This window comes from Stigmatopora nigra, chromosome 16 (assembly GCF_051989575.1).
Source record: "Stigmatopora nigra isolate UIUO_SnigA chromosome 16, RoL_Snig_1.1, whole genome shotgun sequence".
Classification (NCBI taxonomy): Eukaryota; Metazoa; Chordata; class Actinopteri; order Syngnathiformes; family Syngnathidae; genus Stigmatopora; species Stigmatopora nigra.
In genome coordinates this window covers 1703930-1718917 of record NC_135523.1, presented here as the reverse complement: position 1 = coordinate 1718917, position 14988 = coordinate 1703930, and the positions used below count along the sequence as shown (strand labels likewise).

General features: G+C 33.7%; 2 protein-coding genes across 6 annotated transcripts in view; one reads left to right on the top strand and one right to left on the bottom strand.

Moving 5' to 3' along the window:
- Positions 1-9627, top strand: part of dpp6a (dipeptidyl-peptidase 6a) — a 62343-nt gene extending 52716 nt beyond the window's left edge. For all 3 annotated transcript variants that reach the window (XM_077736582.1, XM_077736583.1, XM_077736579.1), the window contains exons 18-26: positions 6418-6525; positions 6602-6671; positions 6736-6930; positions 6987-7041; positions 7218-7317; positions 7382-7440; positions 7517-7589; positions 7670-7743; positions 8962-9627. In XM_077736582.1, the coding sequence (XP_077592708.1) occupies positions 6418-6525; positions 6602-6671; positions 6736-6930; positions 6987-7041; positions 7218-7317; positions 7382-7440; positions 7517-7589; positions 7670-7743; positions 8962-9111 (884 nt within the window). In that variant the 3' untranslated portion in view covers positions 9112-9627. The remainder of the gene's footprint in view (positions 1-6417; positions 6526-6601; positions 6672-6735; positions 6931-6986; positions 7042-7217; positions 7318-7381; positions 7441-7516; positions 7590-7669; positions 7744-8961) is intronic.
- ggh (gamma-glutamyl hydrolase (conjugase, folylpolygammaglutamyl hydrolase)) lies at positions 7191-14927 on the bottom strand. Of its 3 annotated transcripts, XM_077736587.1 has the most exons (12): positions 14840-14927; positions 14630-14656; positions 14425-14533; positions 14318-14368; positions 12892-12976; positions 11809-11947; positions 11637-11743; positions 10231-10321; positions 10029-10163; positions 8951-9937; positions 7479-7604; positions 7191-7404 (listed from the first exon to the last, which is right to left on the bottom strand). In XM_077736587.1, exons 1-10 carry the CDS (start codon positions 14868-14870, stop codon positions 9819-9821), a joined length of 894 nt encoding a protein of 297 aa, XP_077592713.1. In that variant the 5' UTR covers positions 14871-14927; the 3' UTR covers positions 7191-7404; positions 7479-7604; positions 8951-9818. The 3 variants fall into 3 exon arrangements, with proteins under 3 accessions (XP_077592713.1, XP_077592711.1, XP_077592712.1); XM_077736585.1 differs by having other exon boundaries at positions 14630-14910; XM_077736586.1 differs by having other exon boundaries at positions 8951-9118; positions 14630-14910.
- Between the last annotated feature and the right edge of the window lie 61 nt (positions 14928-14988).

Below are 14988 nucleotides of genomic sequence, written 5' to 3'. Positions count from 1 at the left end.
TATGGCTTTTTTCTTCAAAAAACGACATACTATAGTATGGCTTTTTTCTTCAAAAAACGACATAGTATAGTATGGCTTTTTTTCTTCAAAAAACGACATAGTATAGTAAGGCTTTTTATCACCAAAAAACGACATAGTATAGTAAGGCTTTTTAACGCAAAAAAACGACATAGTATAGTATGGCTTTTTTCTTCAAAAAACGACATACTATAGTATGGCTTTTTTCTTCAAAAAACGACATACTATAGTATGGCTTTTTTCTTCAAAAAACGACATACTATAGTATGGCTTTTTTCTTCAAAAAACGACATACTATAGTATGGCTTTTTTCTTCAAAAAACGACATACTATAGTATGGCTTTTTTCTTCAAAAACGACATACTATAGTATGGCTTTTTTCTTCAAAAAACGACATACTATAGTATGGCTTTTTTCTTCAAAAAACGACATAGTATAGTATGGTTTTTTTTTAAAAAAAACGACATAGTATAGTAAGGCTTTTTATCACCAAAAAACGACATAGTATAGTAAGGCTTTTTAACGCAAAAAAACGACATAGTATAGTATGGCTTTTTTCTTCAAAAAACGACATACTATAGTATGGCTTTTTTCTTCAAAAAACGACATACTATAGTATGGCTTTTTTCTTCAAAAAACGACATACTATAGTATGGCTTTTTTCTTCAAAAAACGACATACTATAGTATGGCTTTTTTCTTCAAAAAACGACATACTATAGTATGGCTTTTTTCTTCAAAAAACGACATACTATAGTATGGCTTTTTTCTTCAAAAAACGACATACTATAGTATGGCTTTTTTCTTCAAAAAACGACATACTATAGTATGGCTTTTTTCTTCAAAAAACGACATAGTATAGTATGGTTTTTTTTTAAAAAAAACGACATAGTATAGTAAGGCTTTTTATCACCAAAAAACGACATAGTATAGTAAGGCTTTTTAACGCAAAAAAACGACATAGTATAGTATGGCTTTTTTCTTCAAAAAACGACATACTATAGTATGGCTTTTTTCTTCAAAAAACGACATACTATAGTATGGCTTTTTTCTTCAAAAAACGACATACTATAGTATGGCTTTTTTCTTCAAAAAACGACATAGTATAGTATGGTTTTTTTTTTAAAAAAAACGACATAGTATAGTAAGGCTTTTTATCACCAAAAAACGACATAGTATAGTAAGGCTTTTTAACGCAAAAAAACGACATAGTATAGTATGGCTTTTTTCTTCAAAAAACGACATACTATAGTATGGCTTTTTTCTTCAAAAAACGACATACTATGTATGGCTTTTTTCTTCAAAAAACGACATACTATAGTATGGCTTTTTTCTTCAAAAAACGACATACTATAGTATGGCTTTTTTCTTCAAAAAACGACATACTATAGTATGGCTTTTTTCTTCAAAAAACGACATACTATAGTATGGCTTTTTTCTTCAAAAAACGACATACTATAGTATGGCTTTTTTCTTCAAAAAACGACATAGTATAGTATGGCTTTTTTCTTCAAAAAACGACATGCTATAGTATGGCTTTTTTCTTCAAAAAACGACATAGTATAGTATGGCTTTTTTTCTTAAAAAAACGACATAGTATAGTAAGGCTTTTTATCACCAAAAAAACGACATAGTATAGTAAGGCTTTTTAACGCAAAAAAACGACATAGTATAGTATGGCTTTTTTCTTCAAAAAACGACATACTATAGTATGGCTTTTTTCTTCAAAAAACGACATACTATAGTATGGCTTTTTTCTTCAAAAAACGACATACTATAGTATGGCTTTTTTCTTCAAAAAACGACATACTATAGTATGGCTTTTTTCTTCAAAAAACGACATACTATAGTATGGCTTTTTTCTTCAAAAAACGACATAGTATAGTATGGCTTTTTTTCTTCAAAAAACGACATAGTATAGTAAGGCTTTTTATCACCAAAAAACGACATAGTATAGTAAGGCTTTTTAACGCAAAAAAACGACATAGTATAGTATGGCTTTTTTCTTCAAAAAACGACATACTATAGTATGGCTTTTTTCTTCAAAAAACGACATACTATAGTATGGCTTTTTTCTTCAAAAAACGACATACTATAGTATGGCTTTTTTCTTCAAAAAACGACATACTATAGTATGGCTTTTTTCTTCAAAAAACGACATAGTATAGTATGGTTTTTTTTTTAAAAAAACGACATAGTATAGTAAGGCTTTTTATCACCAAAAAACGACATAGTATAGTAAGGCTTTTTAACGCAAAAAAACGACATAGTATAGTATGGCTTTTTTCTTCAAAAAACGACATACTATAGTATGGCTTTTTTCTTCAAAAAACGACATACTATAGTATGGCTTTTTTCTTCAAAAAACGACATACTATAGTATGGCTTTTTTCTTCAAAAAACGACATAGTATAGTATGGTTTTTTTTTTAAAAAAACGACATAGTATAGTAAGGCTTTTTATCACCAAAAAACGACATAGTATAGTAAGGCTTTTTAACGCAAAAAAACGACATAGTATAGTATGGCTTTTTTCTTCAAAAAACGACATACTATAGTATGGCTTTTTTCTTCAAAAAACGACATACTATAGTATGGCTTTTTTCTTCAAAAAACGACATACTATAGTATGGCTTTTTTCTTCAAAAAACGACATAGTATAGTATGGTTTTTTTTTTAAAAAAAACGACATAGTATAGTAAGGCTTTTTATCACCAAAAAACGACATAGTATAGTAAGGCTTTTTAACGCAAAAAAACGACATAGTATAGTATGGCTTTTTTCTTCAAAAAACGACATACTATAGTATGGCTTTTTTCTTCAAAAAACGACATACTATAGTATGGCTTTTTTCTTCAAAAAACGACATAGTATAGTATGGCTTTTTTCTTCAAAAAACGACATGCTATAGTATGGCTTTTTTCTTCAAAAAACGACATAGTATAGTATGGCTTTTTTTCTTAAAAAAACGACATAGTATAGTAAGGCTTTTTATCACCAAAAAAACGACATAGTATAGTAAGGCTTTTTAACGCAAAAAAACGACATAGTATAGTATGGCTTTTTTCTTCAAAAAACGACATACTATAGTATGGCTTTTTTCTTCAAAAAACGACATACTATAGTATGGCTTTTTTCTTCAAAAAACGACATACTATAGTATGGCTTTTTTCTTCAAAAAACGACATACTATAGTATGGCTTTTTTCTTCAAAAAACGACATACTATAGTATGGCTTTTTTCTTCAAAAAACGACATAGTATAGTATGGCTTTTTTTCTTCAAAAAACGACATAGTATAGTAAGGCTTTTTATCACCAAAAAACGACATAGTATAGTAAGGCTTTTTAACGCAAAAAAACGACATAGTATAGTATGGCTTTTTTCTTCAAAAAACGACATACTATAGTATGGCTTTTTTCTTCAAAAAACGACATACTATAGTATGGCTTTTTTCTTCAAAAAACGACATACTATAGTATGGCTTTTTTCTTCAAAAAACGACATACTATAGTATGGCTTTTTTCTTCAAAAAACGACATACTATAGTATGGCTTTTTTCTTCAAAAACGACATACTATAGTATGGCTTTTTTCTTCAAAAAACGACATACTATAGTATGGCTTTTTTCTTCAAAAAACGACATAGTATAGTATGGTTTTTTTTTAAAAAAAACGACATAGTATAGTAAGGCTTTTTATCACCAAAAAACGACATAGTATAGTAAGGCTTTTTAACGCAAAAAAACGACATAGTATAGTATGGCTTTTTTCTTCAAAAAACGACATACTATAGTATGGCTTTTTTCTTCAAAAAACGACATACTATAGTATGGCTTTTTTCTTCAAAAAACGACATACTATAGTATGGCTTTTTTCTTCAAAAAACGACATACTATAGTATGGCTTTTTTCTTCAAAAAACGACATACTATAGTATGGCTTTTTTCTTCAAAAAACGACATACTATAGTATGGCTTTTTTCTTCAAAAAACGACATACTATAGTATGGCTTTTTTCTTCAAAAAACGACATACTATAGTATGGCTTTTTTCTTCAAAAAACGACATAGTATAGTATGGTTTTTTTTTAAAAAAAACGACATAGTATAGTAAGGCTTTTTATCACCAAAAAACGACATAGTATAGTAAGGCTTTTTAACGCAAAAAAACGACATAGTATAGTATGGCTTTTTTCTTCAAAAAACGACATACTATAGTATGGCTTTTTTCTTCAAAAAACGACATACTATAGTATGGCTTTTTTCTTCAAAAAACGACATACTATAGTATGGCTTTTTTCTTCAAAAAACGACATAGTATAGTATGGTTTTTTTTTTAAAAAAAACGACATAGTATAGTAAGGCTTTTTATCACCAAAAAACGACATAGTATAGTAAGGCTTTTTAACGCAAAAAAACGACATAGTATAGTATGGCTTTTTTCTTCAAAAAACGACATACTATAGTATGGCTTTTTTCTTCAAAAAACGACATACTATAGTATGGCTTTTTTCTTCAAAAAACGACATACTATAGTATGGCTTTTTTCTTCAAAAAACGACATACTATAGTATGGCTTTTTTCTTCAAAAAACGACATACTATAGTATGGCTTTTTTCTTCAAAAAACGACATACTATAGTATGGCTTTTTTCTTCAAAAAACGACATACTATAGTATGGCTTTTTTCTTCAAAAAACGACATAGTATAGTATGGCTTTTTTCTTCAAAAAACGACATGCTATAGTATGGCTTTTTTCTTCAAAAAACGACATAGTATAGTATGGCTTTTTTTCTTAAAAAACGACATAGTATAGTAAGGCTTTTTATCACCAAAAAAACGACATAGTATAGTAAGGCTTTTTAACGCAAAAAAACGACATAGTATAGTATGGCTTTTTTCTTCAAAAAACGACATACTATAGTATGGCTTTTTTCTTCAAAAAACGACATACTATAGTATGGCTTTTTTCTTCAAAAAACGACATACTATAGTATGGCTTTTTTCTTCAAAAAACGACATACTATAGTATGGCTTTTTTCTTCAAAAAACGACATACTATAGTATGGCTTTTTTCTTCAAAAAACGACATACTATAGTATGGCTTTTTTCTTCAAAAAACGACATAGTATAGTATGGCTTTTTTTCTTCAAAAAACGACATAGTATAGTAAGGCTTTTTATCACCAAAAAACGACATAGTATAGTAAGGCTTTTTAACGCAAAAAAACGACATAGTATAGTATGGCTTTTTTCTTCAAAAAACGACATACTATAGTATGGCTTTTTTCTTCAAAAAACGACATACTATAGTATGGCTTTTTTCTTCAAAAAACGACATACTATAGTATGGCTTTTTTCTTCAAAAAACGACATACTATAGTATGGCTTTTTTCTTCAAAAAACGACATACTATAGTATGGCTTTTTTCTTCAAAAAACGACATACTATAGTATGGCTTTTTTCTTCAAAAAACGACATACTATAGTATGGCTTTTCTCTTCAAAAAACGACATAGTATAGTATGGTTTTTTTTTAAAAAAAACGACATAGTATAGTAAGGCTTTTTATCACCAAAAAACGACATAGTATAGTAAGGCTTTTTAACGCAAAAAAACGACATAGTATAGTATGGCTTTTTTCTTCAAAAAACGACATACTATAGTATGGCTTTTTTCTTCAAAAAACGACATACTATAGTATGGCTTTTTTCTTCAAAAAACGACATACTATAGTATGGCTTTTTTCTTCAAAAAACGACATACTATAGTATGGCTTTTTTCTTCAAAAAACGACATACTATAGTATGGCTTTTTTCTTCAAAAAACGACATACTATAGTATGGCTTTTTTCTTCAAAAAACGACATACTATAGTATGGCTTTTTTCTTCAAAAAACGACATACTATAGTATGGCTTTTTTCTTCAAAAAACGACATAGTATAGTATGGTTTTTTTTTTTAAAAAAACGACATAGTATAGTAAGGCTTTTTATCACCAAAAAACGACATAGTATAGTAAGGCTTTTTAACGCAAAAAAACGACATAGTATAGTATGGCTTTTTTCTTCAAAAAACGACATACTATAGTATGGCTTTTTTCTTCAAAAAACGACATACTATAGTATGGCTTTTTTCTTCAAAAAACGACATACTATAGTATGGCTTTTTTCTTCAAAAAACGACATACTATAGTATGGCTTTTTTCTTCAAAAAACGACATACTATAGTATGGCTTTTTTCTTCAAAAAACGACATACTATAGTATGGCTTTTTTCTTCAAAAAACGACATACTATAGTATGGCTTTTTTCTTCAAAAAACGACATACTATAGTATGGCTTTTTTCTTCAAAAAACGACATAGTATAGTAAGGATTACATGTAACAGTGTATTTTTTGTGACAGGTATGGCGGAAGTGCATCAATTGGAGAACAACAACGTGCTGAGGGAGAGGTTGGACAACATGCAGATGCCTGTCGCCGAGTACCAGGAGATCAACGTGGATGACTACAGTACGTTGATTCCTTTACGTTCGTCAAACGTACATGAAATACAATAGTCCAAGTCATTTTTGTCTTTGTTTGGCAGCCTTGTCGATGCAGATCCTGAAACCCGCCGGTTTTGTGGAGACATCGCTTTACCCTTTGCTGCTCATCATGTAAGCGCCACGTTGCCTCACGCCGATCCACCGCGTCAACGAACCCACCGTCTTCCACTGACAGTGACGGCAGCCCCGGCGGCCAGAGCGTATCCGAACGCTTCGCCGTGGATTGGGCCTCGGCGCTGGCGAGCGGCTTCGGCACTGTGGTGGCACGCTGTGACGGCCGTGGCGCCGGCTTTCGGGGGACTGACTTGCTACACCGGGTCCACAAGAGGCCTGGCGTCTTGGAGGAGTTGGACCAACGGCAGGCCATCGGGTGAGGACGCCGCCGAAGACGCTATCGTGAATGCTAACGTTGTCGTCTTTTGACAGCTTCTTACTGAAGGAGCCGTACATCGACAAGACCAGAGTGGGAGTTTTCGGAAAGGTAAGCACACCGTTTTCGTTAAGTCCTTAGTTTGTTTATCTTGAGTTCGATTTCCTAAAAAATACACAAGATTGTAAGCAAAGTCTAATCTTACTACCTTGTTAGTCATAAGGAGCTGGTTGTGAAAGCATGACACGAAACAAGTCCAATACTCTTCCAATCTTTATTTTTCTTAGGAATACGGCGGCTACGTGACGGGCTTGTTGCTCAGCGGCGAACAATCTCCAGCTAGATGCGGCGCCGTCCTGTCGCCCATCACCGACTTCGAACTTTACGGTAAGTCCATCTCCTTGGGACGTCTAAGACGGAGCTCCATCTTTTGACGTCCTTCTTCTTTCAGCTTCGGCCTTTTCCGAGCGATACCTGGGGATGCCAAAACCAGACCCTCGAGTTTACGCGGTACTGTATCCACCTGTACACCTTTCATGACGGATCACCTTTCTCAAACAGTGTCTTTGCTCTTTTCCCCACGCAGATGTCCAACTTGGCGCACCGAGCAGCTCAGTTCTTGGACAAGAAGTTCCTCATCGTCCATCCAACAGCCGACGGTAAGACCACCGAACCTGAAATTGAATGATAAAGAAAGGAGAACAAACGTCAATGACTTTTACTCTTGTCTTTATTGCAGAAAAAGTTCACTTCCAGCATTCAGCCAAACTCATCGCTCAGCTCATCCACGAGAAGGCCAACTACACGTTACAGGTAAGAACCGCACGTTACAGTTAGACACTTTACGTGCAGCAAAGTGCCAACCACGTGAAGTGGAGTGCATTTGCTACACAAAAGGTACACCTCACCTACTTTACATGTGGTGGTTTTCTTACACCAAACTACCACGTGTAGTAAAGTATGTCATGTGTAAGAAAACAACAATGTTTAGCAAAACATCGTTGTTTTCTTACACATGACATACTTTACTACACGTGGTGGTTTGGTGTAAGAAAACCACCACATGTAAAGTAGGTGAGGTGTACCTTTTGTGTAGAAAACACACTCCACTTAACATGGTTGACACTTTGCTGCACGTAGAAATTTTAGTGTTAGAAAACTACCACGTATAGCAAAGGTGTATTTGCTACACAAGAGTGACACTTTACTATACATGGTAGTTTCATGTAAAAAAACCACCATGTATATAGTAAAGTGTCACTTTTCGTGTAGCAAACATACTCCACGTGGAGTGTTTGCTACACACAAGAAACATCTCACTTTACGTAGAGTGAGTTGTCACTTGTGTGTGGAATACATTTCACGTGGAGTGTGTTTAGTACACGAAAGTAACACTACACATGGTGGTTTTGTGTTAAAAAACCACCACGTGTAGTGTCACCTGTGTACTAAACATACTCCACGTGAAGTGTTTTCCACACACAAGTAACAACCTCACTCCACTTGGAGTGAGATGTTTCTTGTGTGTAGCAAACACTCCACGTGGAGTATGTTTGCCACACAAAAGTGACACTGTACTACACATGGTGGCTTTCTAGTACCAAGTGTAGTGAGGTGTATCTCTTTAGTGTAGCAAATACACTCCATAAGGAGTGTATTCGCTACACAAAAAGTGATACCTCACTACACTTGGTACTAGAAAGCCACCATGTGTAGTACAGTGTCACTTTTGTGTGGCAAACATACCACACAAAAGCAATACTTTACAATCCATGGTACTTTTCTTACAAACAAAGCAACCATGTATAAGTAAAGTGTCACTCTTATGTGTTTACCACACACAAGAGTGACACTTTACTATACATGGTGTTTTTTTGTAAGAAAAACACCATGGATAGTAAAGTATTTTGTGTAATAAAAACAACCAAGTGTATAGAGCAAGGTGTCTTTTACTTTACTACACAAAAATAAAAGACACCTTGGTATACAAGTGATGGTTTTCTTACACAAATGCACTTACCTTTTTTGTAGATTTATCCGGACGAAGGTCACTTCATCCATAACGAAGCTACCCGGCAACACTTGAGCCAATCGCTGGTCAACTTCTTCGAGGAGTGTTTTCGGCTACCGGAACGGCCGTCTGATGAGGACGAGGACGAAGACGCTGAAGACGAGGATTAACTCGGAACTGAAAGAAAAGGACATTTTACAAAGACTGCAATACAATGTGGACGGATGTCAGTGTTTGGACGATTGTGCACAATCAAATCATCATGTTTTAAAAGTATTAAAAGATTCGTTGAATATACACGATGGTACTTTTGTCCATTAGTAAGTCGAGTAAATGTTACTTTTTGTCACCTGACGGCCTTATTTTAACAGTTAGCTTAACATACAAAGTACTTTTACCACAAAGTAATTGGCATTTTTAGTCTAGAGTATTTCTTTTAAGTACTACTTACATTACAATGAAACAATTTTGTACATAACATCACAACAATGCTAAGTTTTTGGTAAAGGTTGATTATATATTTGAAACAAATACACCAGTACTTTTATCGATAACGTTACAAAAGTTTAAGTTGACGCAAAGCTAAGTTTAACGGTTAACTTACCTTCAAAATTTGGTTTCATTTTAAACGACGGCATGAAAGTACTTGTTGAAAAGTCTCTAATAAAAAACGTCCATATTTAGAACTCTGTTTTCTGTCTATTTGTTTCTAAGACTAACATTTTACGTCAAAAAATTACAAGTACAACAAATTTGGATAAATTAAACCCTGAGATTCTTTAATTACAAGTAGCTCACATATGTAAACATTGAAAATTACAAGTATTAAACATGACTATAGTCAAAAATACTACATTTGAGGTATGTACGTTGTAAGTTAGAAATAGTAAAGTTGCTCAAAGATATTTTTGCTGCTGCCTTTGACGGGACTGAAGTTGTAAATCAGTGCTTGGTTTTCTTCGTCCTCGCTGGCAAATTTGTGGAAGTTTTTGCGAGCTGTGACGACAAAGATAAGCATGTTTTTTGGGGGGTTTTGTTCTGTCGATTGTAAGTGGCGCAATGTGAGTGTTAGAGTGAATTTTCCTACCTTCTCCGACGAAAAACTCAGCCATGAAGAAGGTGAGGCGGACTGCCAGTGGAGTGTGAGTGACGTAAGGTTTTCTCCACTCGAAAGCGTTTTTCTCGGGGTGCCATTGCGTGCCGTAGATCGGGTAGTCGAAAGCTGTGGAGGAAGGAAAGTGAAGGTAAGTATGGTGAAGATGGAGTGGGAAAAGAATCGTTGAAAGTACCTTCGACTGTGGAGAGGAACTCGGTTATGCCGTCGGTGTTGGTGGAGAGAACTTTGTAGAAGGAGGTCAGTGTGTCGCTGCTGTTGAAGTCCTGAAACATAAGATAAAAGTATAGTAAGTTCTGTGAAAAAATGACTAAGTGTAGTAAGTCTTTTAACTTAAAAAAACGACAAAGTATAGTAAGTCTTTTAACCTAAAAAAAACGACAGAGTATAGCAAGTATTTTGACATAAAAAAGTGACAGAGTATAGTAAGTCTTTTAACCTAAAAAAAACGACAGAGTATAGTAAGTCTTTTAACCTAAAAAAAACGACAGAGTATAGTTAGTATTTTAACCTAAAAAACGACAAAGTATAGTAAGTCTTTTAACCTAAAAAAAACGACAGAGTATAGTAAGTCTTTTAACCTAAAAAACGACAAAGTATAGTAAGTATTTTGCCATAAAAAAGCGACAGAGTATAGTAAGTCTTTTAACCTAAAAAAACTACAGAGTATAGTAAGTCTTTTAACCTAAAAAAACGACAGAGTATAGTAAGTTTTTGACTAAAAAAAACAACAGAGTATAGTAAGTCTTTTAACCTAAAAAAACGACAAAGTATAGTAAGTCTTTTAACCTAAAAAACGACAGAGTATAGTAAGTCTTTTAACCTAAAAAAAAAAAACGACAGAGTATAGTAAGTCCTTTTGACTAAAAAAAACGACGGAGTATAGTAAGTATTTTGACATAAAAAAGCGACAGAGTATAGTAAGTATTTTGACATAAAAAAGCGACAGAGTATAGTAAGTATTTTAACCTAAAAAACGACAAAGTATAGTAAGTCTTTTAACCTAAAAAAACGACAGAGTATAGTAAGTCTTTTTAACTAAAAAAAACGACAGAGTATAGTAAGTCTTTTTACCTAAAAAAGCGACAGAGTATAGTAAGTCTTTTAACCTAAAAAAAAAAAACGACAGAGTATAGTAAGTCTTTAAACCTAAAAAAAAAACGACAGGGTATAGTAAGTCTTTTTGACTAAAAAAAACAACAGAGTATAGTAAGTATTTTGACATAAAAAAGCGACAGAGTATAGTAAGTATTTCGACATAAAAAAGCGAAAGAGTATAGTAAGTCTTTTAACCTAAAAAACGACAGAGTATAGTAAGTCTTTTTAACTAAAAAAAACGACAGAGTATAGTAAGTATTTTGACATAAAAAAACGACATAGTATAGTAAGGCTTTTTGGCTTAAAAAACGACATAGTATAGTAAGGCTTTTTATCTTAAAAAACGACATAGTATAATAAGGCTTTTTGGCTTAAAAAACGACATAGTATAGTAAGGCTTTTTATCTTAAAAAGACGACATAGTATAGTAAGGCTTTTTATCTTTAAAAAAACGACATAGTATAGTGAATAAATGGTCAATACCTCAATTCCCAAACTCCAGCGGTGAGAGTTCTCGGTAAGCGGATCCAGTGCCAGCGCTTCCATCAGTTCATCCGGAAAGTTCCGGAACATCCTGCTCTCTTTGGCCTCTGTCAAGCAAATATGAAACAAAATGCATTAACAAAAGCCACTTTTTTTGAGGCGCTCTTTCTACCTTTGGTGAAGTTGAGCGGCAACGACACGCCACTGGTGTTGGTGCGAGTGAGGAGCGAGACGCCATTGGTCAACAGCAGCAGCTGTTCCAAGCCCAGACATGTCCCCCAGATTGGAAAGTAGTCCCCTTTGCCATTGGCCTGCACAAGAGATTGAACATCCGGTTGGACAACGGCACCTTCTCATGACCGGACGTTTGGTCTCCGGACGTTTGGTCAACCGGTCAAATGTACTTGGATATTAAAACTTTCACTTAGATATTAAACTCTCATGAATATAATTTTGAGAGCTGGTTTCAACAGTACTTAGATATTAAACAGTATTTGGATATTAAACAATACTTAGATATTACACTCTCCTAAATATTAAACTTTCTTATGAGTATAATTTTAAGAGCTGGTTTCAACAGTACTTAGATATTAAACAGTACTTCGATATGAAACAGTACTTTGATATTAAACAGTACTTTGATATTAAACAGTACTTTGATATTAAACAGTACTTTGATATTAAACAGTACTTTGATATTAAACAGTACTTAGATATTAAACAAAACTTATATATTAAACTCTCTCTTGAGTATAATTTTGAGACCTGGTTTCAACAGTACTTAGATATGAAAGAGTACTTACAGTACTTCGATATTAAACAGTACTTAGATATTAAACAATACTTAGATATCAAACTCTCTCTTAAATATTAAACTCACATAAGTATTATTCTGAGATTATCTATTATTCTATTCTTAGATATGAAAGAGTACTTACAGTACTTCGATATTAAACAGTACTTCGATATTAAACAGTACTTAGATATTAAACAATACTTAGGTATAAAACTCTCTCTTAAATATTAAACTCTCATAAGTATTATTCTGAGAGCTGGTTTCAACAGTACTTAGATATGAAACAGTACTTTGATTTGAAACAGTACTTCGATATTAAACAGTACGTCGATATTAAACAGTACGTCGATATTAAACAGTACTTCGATATTAAACAGTACTTAGATTTTAACAGTAAACTCTCTGTGACCATTTGACCGGCGACCAAACGTCTGAGCACCGCCGAATCCCGTTTCTTACCTCCAGGGCCATCTCATAAAATATCTTGGCGCTGCGTTGATAACCCGATGAGAAGATGCTTGCTCCTCCCCCCGGGAAAAGGACACTGTTGACAAAAAAAAAAATTGATCAGGGACTACAAGTCTTTACATTTCACTTATAAGAAGCATTATTTTTAATGTTGTACAGAGGTTCCCCTACTTACGAACATTCAAGTTACGAACAAGGTTACATACGAACATGTCTGCAAATTGCGTTTATGTCCAAAAATGTTCATAAATTTGATTTTGTATTGCACGCCTTTTTCCGAGTAATGCCTCTTTCCACCACTAATACCGACGTCTGGCTCTGTGAGAGCTGAGCAGCAGGGGCCAAATATTGAACGTGGCACAATGGTTTCAAATCAATTGAATGATGACATACAATGCTACCACATCATTTATGATGAGAAAAATGAAGAAAACTGCTATCGTCATTAAATAGCTTCTTTCGGCTAGTGTGTGTGTATGTGTGTGTGTGTGTATGTGTGTGTGTATGTATGTATGTGTGTATGTATGTGTGTGTGTTTGTGTGTGTATGTGTGAGTGTGTGTGTATGTAAGTGTGTGTATGTGTATGTATGTGTGTATGTATGTGTATATGTATGTGTATATGTGTATGTATGTGTATGTGTATGTATGAGTATATGTATGTGTATGTATGTGTATATGTATGTATGTATGTGTATATGTGTATATGTGTATATGTATATGTATGTGTATATGTGTATATGTGTATATGTGTATATGTGTATATGTGTATATGTGTATATGTGTATATGTGTATATGTGTATATGTGTAAATGTGTAAATGTGTAAATGTGTATATGTGTATATGTGTATATGTGTATATGTGTATATGTGTATATGTGTATATGTGTATATGTGTATATGTGTATATGTGTATATGTGTATATGTGTAAATGTGTAAATGTGTATATGTGTATATGTGTATATGTGTATATGTGTATATGTGTATGTATGTGTATATGTATGTGTATGTATGTGTATATGTATGTATGTATGTATGTATGTGTATATGTGTATATGTATGTGTGTATGTGTATATGTATGTATGTATGTATGTGTATATGTGTATATGTATGTGTGTATGTGCATACGTGCATATGTGCATATGTGTATATGTGTATATGTATGTGTGTATGTGCATACGTGCATATGTGCATATGTGTATATGGGTATATGGGTATATGGGGTACATATAAATGCAATTATATAAACCTTCAATATGATTATATATGCCTTAAACATATGTTATGATACAAAATATAGCACTGAATCAACTTCAATTTGAACAATTTCAACTTACGAACACTTACGAAAACAAGCGATCGCAACCTAACTCGTTCGTAATTACGGGAGTGATTGTATTTTTAATGTTGTACTTACCCATTGATGGATCGGAAAAGTCTCCTGTATTCTTCATCTGGCTGGTTGATCCTAAAAAAAATGATGTTATTATCTCGAAAAATATGAAAAACATAAAGTGAACTTACATGATGGGAACCACTCTGGAACCCCCTGACTCCAAAAACTTGACATAGGAAGAAGCGATGTAAGCGGTTTGGTTGTTTTTCGGTGTGAACAGATCTTGCGCCAGGATACCTTAAAAAGCAATATTTGTCGATAAAAGTTCCGATTGCTTCGAAATGTAGTAAAATATAATATAATATTATCATATAATCATAATATAAACCTTACCGATAATAGGCTCGTCATTTCCGCTAGCTTGCGTCGAGTGAATCGGCACCGACGTCAAAACAAGGAAGTAAAGAGAAAACGTGAACACAAACATTTTGCGTTTCGAGGGGAGCGATCTTTCTTTACTGCAACGTCGTCGATTAAATGAATGGAAATATACAAGCGGGGAGATGGGAAAAAGCGAGAATCCATCGATTAAAGGTCGCTCACCTTTAGACTTTGGACCGAGGCTGTCTAGCATAGCACGTCTGTAGCATGGCGTCACTCCGGCAGTTGGGTGATGCAACTTCCGGTGGAAGTTGGCCGATGTAACTTCCTGTGATGCAACTTCCGTTGGTCGGTCGACATATTAAAATTAA

Bases quoted from the DNA above. Each gene is read 5' to 3' on its own strand.
- ggh (XM_077736585.1), bottom strand. From the start codon at position 14,870: ATGCTAGACAGCCTCGGTCCAAAGTCTAAAGGTGAGCGACCTTTAATC. The intron at 14,534-14,629 runs GTAAGGTTTATA...TTGCTTTTTAAG, and splicing joins AAATGACGAGCCTATTATCG to GTATCCTGGCGCAAGATCTG. The intron at 14,369-14,424 runs GTAAGTTCACTT...CATTTTTTTTAG, and splicing joins TCCAGAGTGGTTCCCATCAT to GATCAACCAGCCAGATGAAG.